We start from the raw sequence: 17227 nt of genomic DNA, 5'->3' as shown, positions 1-17227 counted from the left end.
AGCAATCACCTGCCCACTGCTGCCCCTCTGCCATCTACCTGTCACCTCATCCCCTTCCCTCCCCAGTCAGTAAGCAGGGAAATGTACTAATGGGACAGAGCACCCTGAGGGCCCATTGCAAACTTTGGTCTAGGGCCCCCCATAATTTGCTGTCTCTGACAGGTAGAGGGAGAGAGACCGCTGTCTGAATGCTAGAGAGCCACTGCCAATCAATCATAGATAACACCAACCTAGATGGGCCAATGGTTTGACTCCGTATAAAACAGCTTCATGTGTTCATATGAGTGTCATAGCTGAGGAAGGATGTGGATAATTTTGTCACATCCCAGCTCCACAGGATATCCTCAGTACTACCTTGACCTTTTGGAGCATTTAATTAAAAAGCAAATCAGGGATTAGAAATGCCAGCTAGTAATCTTGGGGGCTTCTGTGAAGACTAGGAGAAATCCACTTAGAAATATCTGTATATTTAAGGAAACACCTCAGTCTAGATGATTCTTGTTTAACTTGTGACTATTTAAACTTAAAACAGTTCTGCCAGGTATTGTGGCCTGCCTGGCAGAAAAATCAGGAGGTTTCCCAATGCACTTTTGGAACATCATACATGGGCAGTAGAGTATGTTCAGCTTAGTGAATCACAAGTTGTGTAGGTGTCATGGCTCAGACTTCTGACTCAGAAGAGTCAGAGCAGGAATGGGAGGATTCGCCTGCTAGTGAGGGCTCAGAGGCACAGCAACAGGAGTTGGCAGGGAGACCAGATTCTGGAGCTGAGGATTCGCAACAGCTGCCAGACATGATTTCTGATGGGGAGAAGCCTGGGATTTCCCCTGTCTTGAGAAGATGGCTCAAGAGGGAGGCTCAGTGGAGGTCACGCAGGCGCAGGAGATCACTAGAGAGGAAGCCGAAGTGCTGATTCAGGGAAGCCTGATTGGCTGCTGGTTCCCTTGAGCCATATATATTTGGCAGTATCTCAATTGCTCAGGTGCTGTTTGCAACTTTCATTGGTCTGCAAACAGTGTGCTATTGAATTCCAAAACTTTGTTTGAGTTCCAGTTTGCCTTGTTTACGCTTTCCTGCTTTGTTTTGTTAATTCCTTGCTTCTGTTGTCCTTCGCTATTTTCATTCCTTGCTCTGTGTTTCCTTTCACTTATTACTCAGTTATTGTTAGAGGGGGGTACCTAATTCAGTTCAGGGGACTTAATTCATTTACTGTTTTTCTTTGTGAGCCTTTTATTTTTCACTCATGCAGTTCCGCTGCCGCTTTCTGTTAACTCACCGGGGAGTGCTGAAGGGGGTTGTAAATCCTGTTGGGTTAGCCGAGCTAACAGCTTTACGACAACTGTTAGCCGAGCTAACAGATTTACTGACCTAACAGTTTGGGGTGTCTAAAGGGCTACCTCCTTCTTCATGATCCTGCCTGCCCTCTGAGATACGCTGGGGAGAGTTTGCCCCATGTCACTTCACAATCTGGTTGATAGGCAGATGAGGCAGAGCCTTCTTAGTAGTGGCACCACAGCTTTGGAATTTCCTTACATAGGAGGCTTGCTCAGCTTACTCCCGAGGTTCTCAACTTCAGGTCTGCAGTTGTTGTTGGACTACAACTCCCATTATCCCCCACTACAATGGTAGTGATTGAACACAGTAGTCCAACAACATCTGAGGGCCCAAAGCTGAGAGCCCCTGGCTTATTCTTGTTAGCATTTTGGAAATTTGTGATCATCATCCTCTTTAGGCAGACCTTAAAAACAGAATTGACTACTGCACTTGGCATTTCTGATTTTTGCTGCTGCTGTGATGTGATGTTTGTCCTGTGCTGCTTAAAACTACTGTATTTTAAAAATGTTTTTATGTATTTATTGAAAATTGTACACTTAATAAAAATGTAAACTATTTAAAACGTTATGTATTTATTAAAAGTTGGGGGCTTCTGCAGAGAAGCAGCATATAAATGTTTATAAATAAGTAAATCTAGCACAAGAGCAAAATGTGTGTTTGAATGACTGACATGAAAGGTAACATTAGTGATACATCAGTGATCGTGCAATCGTAAGATGAAGCACTTTCAGTGGAACAAGGATTACTGATGCAAGAGCAACTGATAGGATTCAGGGATTCTGGATGCATCTGAATACAAGCAGCATTTGACAAGAGGGTTTTACTTAGACTTTTAGCTCACGACTCATTCTTGATATTAGTATAGTCTTGAATAATGCACTTTAAAAGATTAACAGCCCAGATCTGTTCCCACTTTAGATGCTGCAGCAGTGCATTATTTGACTTAGCTTTTTATATTGCACTCTATATGGTGTTCAAAGTGCTTCAGACACCTGATCTAAGGCTGGTTCTGCACATATACCACCTTAGGTTGCAGGTGGGGAATACCATTCAAAAATGTTCCCCCATATAAAATTTCCCTGCAAATAGAAAAGCAGCATGGTAAGCAAAGGGCTGGGCTAGAACTGATGTGCTGGTTTCAGGGGCATTAGCAAGGTTGGAGTGGGCCCAGAGACAAGATTTTAAAATGCCCCCCCTCACTGAAGCTCAGCTCATGAAGTAAAGAAATCTTAAATGAGGCTGAATAGTGGTAACAAAAAGCAGAGTGAAATATATATATAAACACCTATGTGCCACAATAGAACATCATCCTAAATTATTTTTTTTAAGGTTTTGTAAATTGTGGACGATGCAAGTCATTTAATGGTACTAGAGAAAGACATGCTAGTTACAGGGAACAACACAATCTATTATATGACCTCAGCATTGTTCCACTTGTACTACATGTGTAGACCAGGCCTCAGTAACCCTTACAAAAACCCTACAGAGCAAATTGGTATTATTATTCCTATAATGCAGATTGGGGGATCTGAGAGTGGGGCTTGGTTTGCCAAAGGCCACCTGGTGAGTCCATAGCAAAGGTGAGAGTTGAACCAGGATGTCCTGGTTCACAACTCAGTCTCACAATCTAATGTGGTCAGCCACATTACACTAGTAATTGCTGTAAAGGCCAAGTTTCCAACTTGAGCTTTCAGACTTGTGAAAATATAACTCAGATATAATACTTGACAATCAAGGATTCAATATGAAACATTTCAATAAGCATTGTGTACTTAATCCCTCAGGACCGTATTATTTTTGGATCAAACAGTGCATATCTCTACATTGGTCCACCTAGAGATCGCACTAATGAAGACTTGAGCCGATATGATTATGATTTTGTTCAGTCTGAACTGGCGGCGGCAGAAGGCTTCAGTGTAGATAAACTTGGTAAGTGTGATAATATGGATGTTAACAGATGTATAGCTAGGGGAGAGTGGGCTTGTGTTTGCCCCTCTCCCTGGAGGCCCCTCATGCATACCAACCATGTCTCCTACTTGTGACATCACATGCAGAGGGCATGGCCAGCACCCTAGACTGGCTAGTGCTGCACTGCATAGCTCATTCCCCAGCCAGCTTCCTTGTGGGCTGGGTATCTTTTTCATTCTCTCACTCAGAGCAAGGGAGCAAACCAAGCAGATACTCAGCCAGCAAGGAAGCCAGCCAGGAAATAAGGCCATGGGAGCTTGCAGGGAGGGGCAAGCTAGGTGGCCCCCAGGAGCTGGGTGGCCTGGCTTCTTGGAACCTGTCTGCCCAATTACAGTTCCACTCCAAATGCTTAACTGTGTTGTCAGCCAGTGTTTTGCCATATTTCACATTAGCTGCATGGCGCCTCCACCTTTGTGTGTGTCATTTTAATACATAATACTGTTGTGTGTGTTCTCCACTCCAAGCAGAGATAAGTTTTGGGGGAGGAGTGCTACTTGGATTCTGGCTTCATTGGGAGAAGAGATCACTGGAACTTTATGGTGTCTTTGTAATGTATGATTTGTTTACAGATATACAAATTCAGAATTAATTGGAATTGAACAGCAGTACAAGCCAGTAACACTTCACATCACTTCCCCTGAAGCACCCATCTCTCAAAGTCCCCTCCAGGGGTGGAGCCACCATGGCGCAAACGGGTTCAAAGAACCTGGGCCACCAATGAAAAGGGCCACCAAAGCCTGTAGGGGGGCATGGCTCTGGCTCTGGAAGAGCCCCAAGCAAACTCTGCCCACGCTTGTGCTCCGGAGAGCCCTAAGCGAGCTCTCCCCTATCCTTTTCCAGCAGCATTTGCTGCCTGACAGCCTTTATTTCCCTTTCTCTTCCTCCAGTAAAGGAGAGAAAGGGGAATACATGCTGTTGGGCAGAAAATGCTGCCTGAAATGACAGGGGGAGAGCTTGCTCGGGCTATCCCAATTCCAGGCCACACAACCTTTGCATGTGACATCACTTCCTTTGCACTCTTTCTTGTTCTCTCCATTCTCCATCAGCCTCTCTATAGTCAGATCTTTTTTCCTGCTCTGGCTGTTTTTACTGTGGTATTGCTCTCTATGCCACTGTTGTCTTTGTTGAATGATTCATGTAGTACTCTTGGTTGGATCGTATGAAAAAATACTAGTTCCTGCCCCAAATAACTTACAGTCTAAGGTCTGATGATGGCAGGAGACAACAGAAGGAGACTAGGGAATGGGAGAGGCAGGGCTAATGAAGAATTCATGTGAGCAGAAGAAGTTCCATCTACTTAGCCTGCAGATGACATTTTTTTGAGAAGTACTAGCATTAAAATTATCTTACCATTCTTCCAGGGAGCCCAGGATGACATTTGTCCTTTTCCTTCCCCCTTTCCAGCCATTTATCCTCTGAATAACCCTGTGAGGCAGGTTAGGCTGAGGGATTGTGTGAGAAGTGGAAAGGTAGTGAAGAAGGTAGGGTGTGTGTGAAAAGGTAGTAGGAGTAAAGAACCCACATGAATCAGGACAGATCTGTAGCCACAGGTCCTCTTATGGTATATTCCAGGTCTGTCCCTGCATTTTCAGTTTTCATTTTAACTTGTGGAAATATAAGGGAAAGTGTGCACACAGCATCTTTAAATCCATCAGGCACCCTTTTATTTGTGTTCCATCGTTATTCCTTGCCCCCTTAGGCCTTTCCACCACAAAACGTCTGGCTGAACCATGTGGCTCACATGAGATACTATCAAAGGAGCTCATCTATCTCTACTCCAGGGGTTGGAGTAGAAATAGATGTGTTCACCTCTCCACTGCCTGAGGATGGTGCTGGCCTTGCTAAATGTATGCAAGGAGGCATAAACAGCCTGCCCCTTTCTGTCTGACAAATTGTCTTCAAGGCCTTTCCTAAATCACTCAGCTTCATCTTACTTGTGCCACCTCTTCTACCCAACCTTCCCCATGCCATCCCCACATCCCTGTTCTGCCCTTCTAATGTAGATTTTAAAGGTCCCAGCAAGTGATTGTGTCACTTTAGTGCTCTGCACAGGCACAAGCACTACTGGTGCAATATCAATTATCTCGTATCTGGAATTGAACTTTTATTTCTGGCCATTTCAGTTTTTATCTAAAATATCAAGTTTCTTTACCACCAAGATCAGTCATTTTTAATTTAGAGGTTCTGTGGGTTCCCCCCCCCACACACACATAATTGCTTCTTCTATAGACGTCCTTCAAAGAGATGAGACTCATCAGACAACCTTAAAATGTCTGCCCTTCTCTGACCTTTGTTGCAACAAGTTATTCTGCTTGAATAAATTGCTTCTAACCATATTGGAGGTAAGCATCTCCAATGTAAGAATAGCATTGTTCATTTGTTGTGACTGAAACTTGCCATATATTTCCCACTTGAAATTCTGCAGGTTGAAGTTCTGCAGGTTGACCTGTATTTACTTTTTCTTGTATATACAATACTAGAATTCAAATTTTAAGTGTCTGCTAAACAATTTATTGTTTTTCCACAAGTAGCTGCATGCCTGTGCAGCCATAGTGCTGATTACCAAAATATTATTATTGAATGTTTAGATGTGTTTCTGACATTCAAACTTGCATGAATATACAGATGTTTGTATGACATGTCATTGGAGAAGTGCTAGCTGCATCTGGCAACATTTGAAAAACACTGCATATATTTCAATAACATGTCTGTGTTTTCCTCTAACCATGAGGGCACCCTTTGATGGTTGCTTGCTTTATTTAAAGGTGCTACAAATAGGAAGGATGGGAAGCCCGATCCCAGTGTCCTTGCTGTGTTCCATGATTATATTAAATTAATGCCTTTGGTTGCAGAAGCAAATCAGATGAGCATGGAGCTGAACAAGGTAAGATTGTTTGCATGTTCCATTGCTTGCTGCAAGACCAGAGCCAGCCATTTCACTGGGCAGACCCTTAGTCAAGTAAGGTGGTGACTGAGTTATGAGAGAAGCTTTTTGTTAATTCTGCAAACAAGGAGCAGCTCATGAATCTATGAAAAGCAGTTTTGACTATAAACAAAAAAGTCCAACAGAGAAACACTAGAAACTTCTAGTGCTGACAGTGAAACTTGAAAGTACTGATGCTGCCTGGTGAGATATGTGGAGAACCTAACAGGGATGCTTCCAGCATGCGTACGCAGGCGTGTGCTCCGAGGTCAGAAAGCTTGTTCAGTGTCTCTGTCCTTCAGTCTATATGCTTGTGGGTCACCACCACACAAGGGTACATGAGCCTAGTAATGTTGCATGTAAGCAAACACCACAAATTGTGTAAATGACATTAAACAAAAGGCCATTGGAAATATCGGGCTTACCTGCACGATGTCATTTGTGTAACATGCATATATGCAATGTTACTGGGCTAACATATTCTTGCAGGGTATGTCAGCCACTGTCTCCCACCTATCTGTCAACAAACTGGAATCACAGCTGGCCCAGTATGGGCTATGTTGTCTACACATGCTGAAATGTGATAATGTTACATCAGTCTCTTTCACATACTTTTGGGAGGAAGTGGAAGCTGGAGGAACAGACACCCTAAATATCTGAGGCATCAACATTTCAGATACTAACTGACACTTTATGCAGCATCCCATGCATGTTTTAATGCAGCGTGCATGGAGTTGTGAAAATGTTCTTGTGCAAATGCAAGAACTGCCTTTATGCAGTTGCGCAGTAGTATGGATAGGTGCAGAGAATGTCAGCCACTGTGTCTCCTAGAAAGGAGAACTGAACTACTAGGCAGGTGACAGGCTGCTTTGTATCTCGCAATGCGTTACAGTGATGCTATGACTGAGTTAGTACAAACAGTTGTTTATACCAATCTTGCCAATAAAAGTGGTTAACTGTCTCATACGTTTGACAAGAATTAAGTCCTGTGGTTCAAACTAGATACGATTCACCTCTTATGTGAGACAAACTGAGCTTGTACTATAATGCCGTGTACATATTTCTGTACTGCTAACCCTGGGAAGTTTGGCTATTCAAGCTTTTTAAATGAGATGCTAATCTGCCGCAGCAAAATAATTTGGACTAGCTTTTCTTTAACAGGAGCTAAAATTGGAGCTGAAGGTGAAAAATCTGGCATCTTCTGACTCCAGAGGCTATGACCTGCAAAAGGAAATAATAATTAAAGTGATGCACCAAGTTACTAACCAGGTAACATTCCAATAATTAGTTACACTGTTTTGTATCAAAGAAGGCTATGGTGCACGTTTCACAGGCTGCTCCCTTTCATACCAACTGGTCCTCGTCCTCCAAAGTCTTCCCTGCTGCTGTTACTTTATTTGTCCCAGTTTTGTCAAAGGGTGTTTAGATCCAATTCTGATGACAACGTCCTATAAGTAGCCTCCCCAGATGGCTGTATTCTTTCTTTGTTCAAGGCACATGCAATACCAATTGAGCTTTCTGGAATCTGACTTTCAAAATATTAAAACTTACAATGATAGTGATGCAAATAACCTCATTTCTCTAGGTATGGGTTTGGTCAAAACCTAAGTTCATCAACAGGAAATTTCTCATGGAAGAGCTATATCAGCGTTTTTTAGATGGAGATGATGTGCAAGTTGACCAAGAGAATGATCCATTCTGGGATCCTGTGGAAGCAATCCATTTAGGGACTGCTCATATCTGGCTGCAGTCTCTTGCTTATTGCATGAAACTTGAAGAACAAATGGAACTCCTGAATTCTGAAGGGATGGAAGAAGCTGTCATACTTATCAATATAATTCCTTGCTTTCCAAGTGGGAGGTGAGTTTCTTCATTTATCTAGATGACAGAAGAACAACTGAGCTCGGAAAAGGCTGCCTGGTCTTAACTCAGTCTAACTTATACTTAAACTCATGTCCAGCCAGTACCTTTAAACAGCTCTACAGCACTGAGAGAGCATGCAGCCGCTGTATATATCCCCTGCCACTCTAGTCCCTTTGCTCACCATTGTCTCCCATTTGCTCTACGGCAGGTAGGGCATTAAAATGGGCAAAGGGACCATCAGAGCAGCACAGCAGGAGATAGTGGCTGCAACTGTTTCACTGCTTCAGGTATGTTCTCTAAGATTTGACAACCATGTATTTGAAGAGTATGGATAAAACTCTGAAGCACAATTAAAAGTGCCTGAAAAGTGGTGAGGTATATATTTAGACCAGATCTGGGCAAACTTTTTCTGATCTGGCCAGCTTGTGTAGCATCACTGTCATCTTGTATATTAATTGCTATTCTTCTTTACCTTTTCCAATAGACCCTTTGGAGAGGATGATATGATTATTGACCCTTTGGAATTGCTTGGCAAAAGGATTGATTTCCAAATTCACATTTTACAGTGCCTTGGAGTCAAGTGGATTAAAGAAGTGGCACAGAGGGGGATTCAGATCGGGTACTGTTTAAAACTTCCTGCAATATATTTTCAGTTTGGATCTTTGGGGAGAAGAACAGTTTCACAACAGAATTTCCTTTTGTACACACAACAGTAATTCTTCAGATAATCTGGGGAACTTGGATTTTCTCAAGTGGATGATGAAGTCATTGAGAAAGGGGGTCAGATGTGCATTTGATACAAACACATTTTCAATCTCCTGGCTGGGTCCTTTAATGCCTATGACTTAAGCCTATGCTGCTCTCATTCCTGTTCTCACCAATTTGTAAACTGCTTTATAAATAGTAGATACAAATACGACATATATTTATACACCACTTTTCAAAAAACGTTTCCCAAAGCAGTTTAGATAGAAATAAAGTAAATAAATAAATAAAATGGCTAGATGATGGTGATGCTGACCTCCAGAGTAAAGCAGTTTGAGCTGCTGTGGAACCAGCTTTGTCTCAGTTAGTGAACTCACTTGGTCCAGGGCTTCTCAAACCTGGGTTCCCAGGTATTGTTGGACTACAGCTCCCATCATGGCTAGAGATGTTGGGAGTTGTAGTCCAACAACATATGGGGAATTGGGGGAAGTCTGGACACAAAAGAGAGAACTGCATTAAGTATTACGACCTCAACAAGTTCAGTTAGTTACTATTTACCTAATCCAACATTCCAAATCCAACAGAAAATGAAGCCTGTGATTCTATACATGCTTATCTGGGAGTAAGTCTCATTGAACGCAATGGGACTGACTTTGGAGTAGTAGACGTGTCTAACATTGCATTGTATGTCTCCCATCCCTTCCTTGAGTGCAAGCACCACTGAGCTCCGTGGCGCTCATTTCCATGTAAACTTGCAGTGCTAAAAAGCAATGGACACACAAACAGTGCAACCCTGTGCAGGTTACGCATTGACAAGGGGCAAAACCTCTTTTGCCTCATAGAGCTGGTCTATGGGAGGGGAGCTGGTCTTGCAGGAGCAAGCATGAAATGTCCCCTCTGCTAAGCAGGGTCCACCCTGGTTTGCATTTGAATGGGAGACTACATGTGAGCACTGTAAGGTATTCCCCTTAGGGGATGGGGCCATTCTGGGAAGAGCATCTGCATGTGAAAAGTTCCAAGTCCCGTTCCCGGCATTTCCTGATAGGGCAGAGAGCGACTCCTGCCTGTAACCTTGGAGATGCTGCTGCCAGACTGTGTAGACAATACTGAGGTAGATGGACCAATGGACTGACTTGGTAGAAGGCAGCTTCCTGTTTTCCTATGTTTTCAATAAACTGAGACCAAAAGAAAATGAATAGGAGCTGTGCACAGTGCTTGTGTGCTGCTTCCATTCATATAAATAGAGCTTGTTTAGAATTTTCCAGTGAATTGGGTCCAGTGGTTGTGATACTAAAAATATACCTGGAACTTCATAGCATCAGAATTGTGGAATTTGCTTCCAAATAAACAGGTTTAGGACTGTACTGCAGATCTGTTTGAGATTAAACTTGTATTAGAGATTGTGACACATTTACTAAGAAATAATGAGTACCAGAACAAATGAACATCATGAGGAGTTTCCTAAAACTTTGAATATGTCTGTTGTATAAGGAATGTCAACAATTTTCTCAGTAGAAAGGACCTCTAAGCTTGAAATTTTGCAATAGTTTGCTAGCTGGCATATGTCAAACAACTGATCTCTTTGGAGCGTGAATTTGGCTTTTAATTTGGATATTGTTTCTTTGGTGCTTCTAGATACAAAGTTTATGATCTCCCATGCTCATTATACACAAAGCCTGCTTGGAAAAATGTGAATCCAAAGATAGATGAACTAGTCCAGTTTTCAAACCTAAAGACATCCCATGAATTTTTGAATTATCTGCAGAAAAATGCATTGATTGTTGACTTGTGGGGGCTTCAAGGTATTTATTGTATTCTGTTTGCTTTTTATCTTGCCAAATTATATTTGTTCTTGATAAGATTGATATCTAAAAGTGTAGATTACATACTTTATATTTGGGAAAGAGAAGATGAAAATGTGAATCTGAGTAAGGCCATGGGTCCTCTAACCAAGTGCTTTCTACTATAGCAGGCAGTGATTCTTCAACGTTTCAAGCAGGTCTTTTTCAGACCTGCTGCCATCCATCTTAGTGTTAAGTGCCAAGGGTAGAATCAGAGACATTATATGATTGAACAATTACCTCTGCCAGCAAAACTGCTGAATGCAAACATTATTTTAAACTATTGTGACATCTTAATATATGTTTGTCTAGACTTTATAGCCACTTAGAACATAGGGTCAGACCTGTAAGAACATAAGAACAGCTCTGCTGGATCAGGCTCAAGGCCTATCTAGTCCAGCATCCTGTTTCACACAGTGGCCCACCAGATGCCTCTAAGAAACCCACAGGCAAGAGGCGAGGGCATGCCTCTCTCTTGCTGTTGCTCCCCTGAAACTGGTATTTAGAGGTATCTTGCCTCTGAGATTGGCTTATAGCCACAAGACTATTAGCCATTGATAGACCTGTCCTGAATTTGTCTAAGACCCTTTTAAAGCCATCCAAACTAGTGGCAATCACCACATCCCGTGGCAGAGAATTCCATAGATTAACTGTGTGCTGTGTGAAAAAGTACTTCCTTTCATTGGTCCTAAATTTCCTCGCCTTAAGTTTCATGGGATGACCCCTGGTTCCAGTTTTGTGAGAGAGGGAGAAAAAATTCCCTCTGTCCACTCTCTCTACTCCATACATCATATTATACACCTCTATCATGTCTCCCCATAGTTGACTTTTTTCCAAACAAAAAAAAATTCCTAGATGCTGTAGGCTTGCCTCATAAGGATCCAGGCCACTGATCATCTTGGTTATCCTCTTCTAAACCTTTTATAGTTTTATTATATCCTCCTTGAGATACAGTGACCAGAACTATTTGCAGTACTGTAATGTATTGTGGGTAGTGGAAAATTCCTTTCCTGACTCGGGCCTGGTCACTGAATAATCTCCCTGACCAGTCTAAACCAGTTCTACAACAGAGGGAGACTTTAATGCTGAGTCATCCCTGTCTTGTGCTCTGAGACACAGACTGGCTGGTTTAAAAATCTGTAATTTTCAAGACCCAAAAGTGAAGAAAAAGATTCTGGGAAAGCCCAGAAGCTGCTGCCACCAAGCGCTCTAAGATTTGCCTAGAACTAAACCATTGGACTTAGTGATTTAGTCCAAGGTCCTTCTATAGCTGGGTACTGGGCAAATTCAAAAATCTGCTCCCCCTTTTTGCAAACAGGCAAGACTAAAGAAAAACCCTTCCCCTCCGATGCATTTTGCCTGCACTTGGAGCTAATTATTGACGTGTTCTGCACCAGAGAAATCCCCCTTATTGCCCCCCCAGCTGGGTTAATAACCACCCTTGGAGGCTTCTAAAAGGTAAAGAACAAAGGAAAAAAACTTTTATTCAATTACTACAGACTGGTTCCATCTGAGGCTTTTAGCTTTGCAGAAACACTTAAAAATACTTAATTGGTTACAAGAATACTTCAAAAACACCCCAATGATTCCAGGGCGGCACACGTTGAACTCTTAGTTACTCAGTTGCAAAGAACAGATATTTAGGCCCATGCAAAGCACACACACCAAAGAAACAGAAATTCTAAAACAAATCCTTACTAAAACATTTTATCCTGTCCTAAACTTCCTAAACCACTATTTATTTCATTATTTCATTATTTATTTAATAATGAAGACAACTTCTTATCCATTCAGTCGTGCCTGTGTCTCGGTCACTCTATGGATCAATGCACTCCATGCCACCCTATCTTGTACAGCTTCCTTTAATTCCACCATGGTCATTCTGGTGTCATTTTCAATCATATCCAGCCACCGAGTACAAGGCCATTCCCGTCTTCTCCTCCACCCTTAAAGAACCACCCCCACCAGCACCAAAATGGCCCCAGAGCCGAAATATTTTGGAGGCCTTTATAATGGCCTCCGAAATGTTTCAGGCTCAAGCCTAACTGAGGGAAATGGGTACCAAACTGCCAATACCAACGGATGCAGTGCATGCACAGATGGCAGTCGTCAGCACCACAAAGAGCTAACAAGTTTTACCCAAAGTGTTCTTCTCAGGCGCAGAACCCATATTTATGAGTATCAATGGATCACAATCAAGATGCTCATTTCTGGAGCAGATCTATGAATATCCTCTGCCATGAAGACAGATACAAAGAACTCATTCAGCTTCTCTGCAATCCTTCTTAATAATCGCTTTCATGCCCTCATCATCTAAGGGTCCAACTGCCTCCTTGGCAGGTTTTCTGCTTCTGATATAGTTAAAGTTTTTATTATTCCCCTTGATACTTTGTGTTATGCTCCTCAAACTCTCCTTTGCATTCCTTATTGTCTCCTTGCATTTCTTTTGCCAGAGTTTGTTCCTTTCTGTTGTCTTCATATGCAGATGAAACAACATCTGCATATGAAGGTGTCTTCTTTGATATGCAGATGATACGACACTGCTTGCAGAAAGCAAGAAAGATCTAGAGTGGCTAATTTTAAAAATTAAAGATGAAAGTGAAAAATGTGGATTGCATCAACATCAAGAAAACAGAGATTGATGACTGCAGAGAATACACAAGTCAGAGTGAAGGTCAATGAGATAATTGAAGTAGTAAAAGAATGTTTTTTTGTTTTTTGTTTTTGGCTCTAAAATCGATCAGATCAGAAGGCATATAGCACTTGGAAGAACTGCAATGATCAGCATAAGCAAAATTTGGAAGAGCAAAGATATTAGTCTTCCAATCAAATGAAGACTAGTCAATGCAATAATATTTCCAATAGCTACATATGGCTGTGAAACTTGGACTTTGAAGAAGGCAGATAGAAGAAGGATGGATGCTTTTGAGATGTGGTGTTGGAGGCGACTGTTGCGTATCCCATGCACAGCGAGAATAAGGAAGTTTTTGAGTTAAACCAATAACATCGCTAGAAGCCAAGATTACTAAACAAAGACTGACATATTTTGGTCATGTTATGCGAGCTGACTCACTCAAAAAGACAATTATGCTGGAGATGATCAGCGGAAGAAGACAGGGATGGCCTTGTACTCGGTGGCTGGATATGATTGAAAATGACACCGGAATGACCATGGTGGAATTAAAGGAAGCTGTACAAGATAGGGTGGCATGGAGTGCATTGATCCATAGAGTGACTGAGACACAGACACGACTGAATGGATAAGAAGTTGTCTTCATTTGGGCAGGACTTCCAATTTCTGAAAGAAGTCTTCTTCCCTTTTATAGCCTCCCCAACTAGCTGTTAGCTATGCTGGTGGCATCCTGAACTTGGTGACACCTTTCCTACTCCTTGGTATACATTCCAACTGAGCTTCTATTATTATGGTTTTAAATAAGTTCCATGCTTTCTGGAAAGGCCGGACCACCATCAGTTCTTCAACATCAGGCCTGCTCAACTTAGCCCCCTCTGCTGTTTTTGGACTAACACTCCCATAATTCTGTCACAGTGGCCATTCGCCAGTGTTTATGGGAATCGTAGGCCATCAGCAGGAGAGCCGAAGTTGAGCAGCTCTGTCCTATACTCACCAAGAGATACAAACCTACCACCATACAGTTCACACACACCTACACAAGTTCTCTTCTATCTTGTGAATTCAATCTTTTGTTGCTTCTTGTGCCATCTCTAGAGTGATGTAGATTAGAAGGATGTTGCCACGTTTGTCCCAAAGAATAAGAGATACAAATAACCTCTATCTTACTCCTTGAAGCTGGTTCAAGAGAAGTTATCTTTAATTATATGGTATGTCAGCCATATCACTTCAGCCAGCTTTGTGCTGCTACAAAGTCATGGAGAATCTTGACACATTCTATCTGACCATCCTAGAATGCAATTATGTACTTGAGCATAACTCAGTGTAATTTTGTAATATAGCCAAGTTCCATTTTAATGGAGAAATCTAATTAACTGTCTTTCAATGTGTTTAAATCTTTAAAATCGTTTGTTTACCTCTTCCCTATTCTTAAGAATCTTATAGTCCAACTTCTATTTTGCTTGATTACATTATCAAGCAATCCTATCCAAACTTCCACCTCAGAGCTATCACCTGTTCACTACTCCCAAGTGATGCTGGCAGGTACCCATACCCAGCTTGTTTCCCTAGGATACTGTGAATGTGCAGGATCATAATGGAATGCTGTTGGCCAGAGTGGGGTGCTGGTAGATACCTGAGTAAAGTGAGGGGACACAATGCTGATGCTCTTAAGCTAAAATGGAAGAAGTTCAAAGGCCTGATGTCGTTCTTTCTAGGAAGATGCTTTTATGAAGCTTTAAAATAAGATTCTGGCTGTGAAAATAACTGCCCATTGCACACCAGGTTTGTCATACAATTAATGGTTTCCTTATAACACATTAATACACATTTCAGTATATAGTCTCCTAAATAATAATGTACATGTGGAAGATATCCTTAACTCTGAAATGTGTTCCTTGTAATGTCTGCCCTATACAAGAAGGATGTGCAGAACTGGACTCTTCCCAACAAGACATGCCAGTAACAAGTGAAGGCTCCATTATAATTGATAATGCTAAAGCTGGGATGCTGAGCCATACTGGGCTGGTGAGTGTACTACTGACATTCTTGTGCTTGTGGGATCAAAATTTAAAACCATGCTATGGCGCATATGACAGGTACCTTTTGAATACTTTTGTTGCTATTCAGTAGCTGTACAGTGGACTAAATGGTTGGGCTACTAGACTATACCCTTCAATGTTAGACTTTGTCTCTCAGGTGCTTCTGCCAATTCATCCAGCTCCAAACACTTCTCACGTTTGGTTGTATTTCTGGCTGCAATTCAAGACACATTTAGCAACATTTACTAATTTGTTAGGAAGTGTTGTGAATGACTGGAAAGGCAGTAGTACACAAGCACAGAGTCCCATAAATATATAGTTGGAAAGAACCTTGGAGGACGAAGAACATTTATATACTGCTTTTCAACAAAAGTTTCCAAAGTGGTTTACATAGAGAAATAAAAATAAAGATGGATAAAACGAAGGTCACAGACATAGCAGTACGGACGGTGCTCCAATCAGCTGCATTACCTTGTGCTTTATGTGAACCAGTATGCCAAATGTTGTTTGAGTAGTGCAGAATAGAGTTGGCTGTTACCTCTAATGCTCTGGACATTATGCCTTGATTAATGCAAGCCCAACATGCAGACTTCCAAGGTCCCATCCAACTTGAAAATTCTGATTCTAGTGGACAGACAGATCACCTCACTGTTTGTGGAGCACTGGCTAGATGGCGTCAAGTAGAGAAATGGACTGAGATCTGAAGACTGATAGCTCACTACATTGATGAATTGCTTAATCATGTAACGTTCCCCAACAGCCAAAATGGAGATCAGGTTCAAAATGAGGGGCATTTGAAGTGTATGTTATCCCGCATTGTGTGCTACATCACACAGTTCTCTTGTAGAACATTTCTATATTTGTGTGTCTGTGTATACACACATGCTTTATTTATATAGAGAGAGATAGAAATAGAGAGAATATATATGAATTCTTATTGGCGATAATTCAGTCTCTTTGTTTTAGGACACCGAAAACCAAATTACTGAACTTTACCAAAAGCTGCTAAAGCTAGAGCAAGAAACTGAACTACTCAGAGATATTAACAGAGCTCTGAGGGAAGAAAATGTAGTTCTGAAAGAGAAACTGAAAGATTATGAGGCAGAAACTCACCGAAGTTAGTACCTGACATATTTTATACTATATTTATTTCATATATGTACTTAGTATTTACTTCTTTAAAGTATCCTGTAACCCATATTGTGTCATGTAAGATTATACTAACTTCAGCCCTCCTGCAGATGTTGGCCTACAACTCCCATAATCCCTGGCTATTGGCTACTGTGGTTGGGGATTATGGGAATTGTAGTCCAAAAGCAGCTGTGGGGAGCTAAGTTGAGCAGGCCTGTGTTAACTGAACTCCTGTTTCATAACTTAAACTTTAGCAGCTGTTTAAATGTTTTAGAAATCTGTTTCTGGCCTCGAGTTCACCTTCTTATCACTTTCCTGCTCACCAGCATGCACACACACCCCTTCAACATAGCAAATGGGGACAGGACAAAGCAGCTACTCCTTCTCCTGAGGGTGAGGAGAAAGAGCTGCCGCCAAATTCTCCTCATTTGTGGATGAATGGAAGGAAGCTGAAGGCTTTGGCCTCAGCCCCCCACCCCCTAGCAGGCACCTGCACAATCTTCTAGTCTGTCTAATATCTGACAATAATAGTTTTTACATCTTCTTGTTTTAGGCAAGCCCTTAAAGTCCCCTATGAAAAATCAAGCTAAGTTACCTCCATCTGCACCAAAAGATACACGCCAAGTGTGTAATTCTCGGATGAGCTGTGATGGTGAATTTGCCAAAGCCCTCAAAATCTTCTACCAGAGTATGAATGTGATCAGAGGACAGTTCTTAAAATTGAAGCACTGCAGATCCCCGGTATATATTTTTAATAAATTGAAAAGGCATGGTTGATTCTATCCTTGGC

At 41.8% G+C, this 17227-nt stretch overlaps 1 protein-coding gene across 9 annotated transcripts in view; it reads left to right on the top strand.

The window, feature by feature from the left end:
- LOC128347545 (kinesin-like protein KIF28) overlaps window positions 1–17227 on the top strand; it is a 53188-nt gene that overhangs the window by 32998 nt on the left and 2963 nt on the right. For 7 of the 9 annotated variants that reach the window (XM_053302514.1, XM_053302487.1, XM_053302507.1 and 4 more), the window contains 9 exons: window positions 3120–3264; window positions 6069–6187; window positions 7388–7495; window positions 7812–8086; window positions 8574–8708; window positions 10430–10596; window positions 15186–15292; window positions 16273–16423; window positions 16991–17219. In XM_053302514.1, the coding sequence (XP_053158489.1) occupies window positions 3120–3264; window positions 6069–6187; window positions 7388–7495; window positions 7812–8086; window positions 8574–8708; window positions 10430–10596; window positions 15186–15292; window positions 16273–16423; window positions 16991–17214 (1431 nt within the window). In that variant the 3' untranslated portion in view covers window positions 17215–17219. Of the gene's footprint in view, window positions 1–3119; window positions 3265–6068; window positions 6188–7387; window positions 7496–7811; window positions 8087–8297; window positions 8377–8573; window positions 8709–10429; window positions 10597–15185; window positions 15293–16272; window positions 16424–16990; window positions 17220–17227 lie in introns of those variants that run through there. The other 2 variants (XM_053302498.1, XR_008317592.1) reach the window with 2 other exon arrangements.

The sequence above is a fragment of the Hemicordylus capensis genome, chromosome 1 (assembly GCF_027244095.1).
Source record: "Hemicordylus capensis ecotype Gifberg chromosome 1, rHemCap1.1.pri, whole genome shotgun sequence".
In the NCBI taxonomy this organism is placed as follows: domain Eukaryota; kingdom Metazoa; phylum Chordata; class Lepidosauria; order Squamata; family Cordylidae; genus Hemicordylus; species Hemicordylus capensis.
The sequence above is the reverse complement of the archived record's forward strand: the minus strand, read 5'-3'. Positions and strand labels throughout refer to the sequence as shown.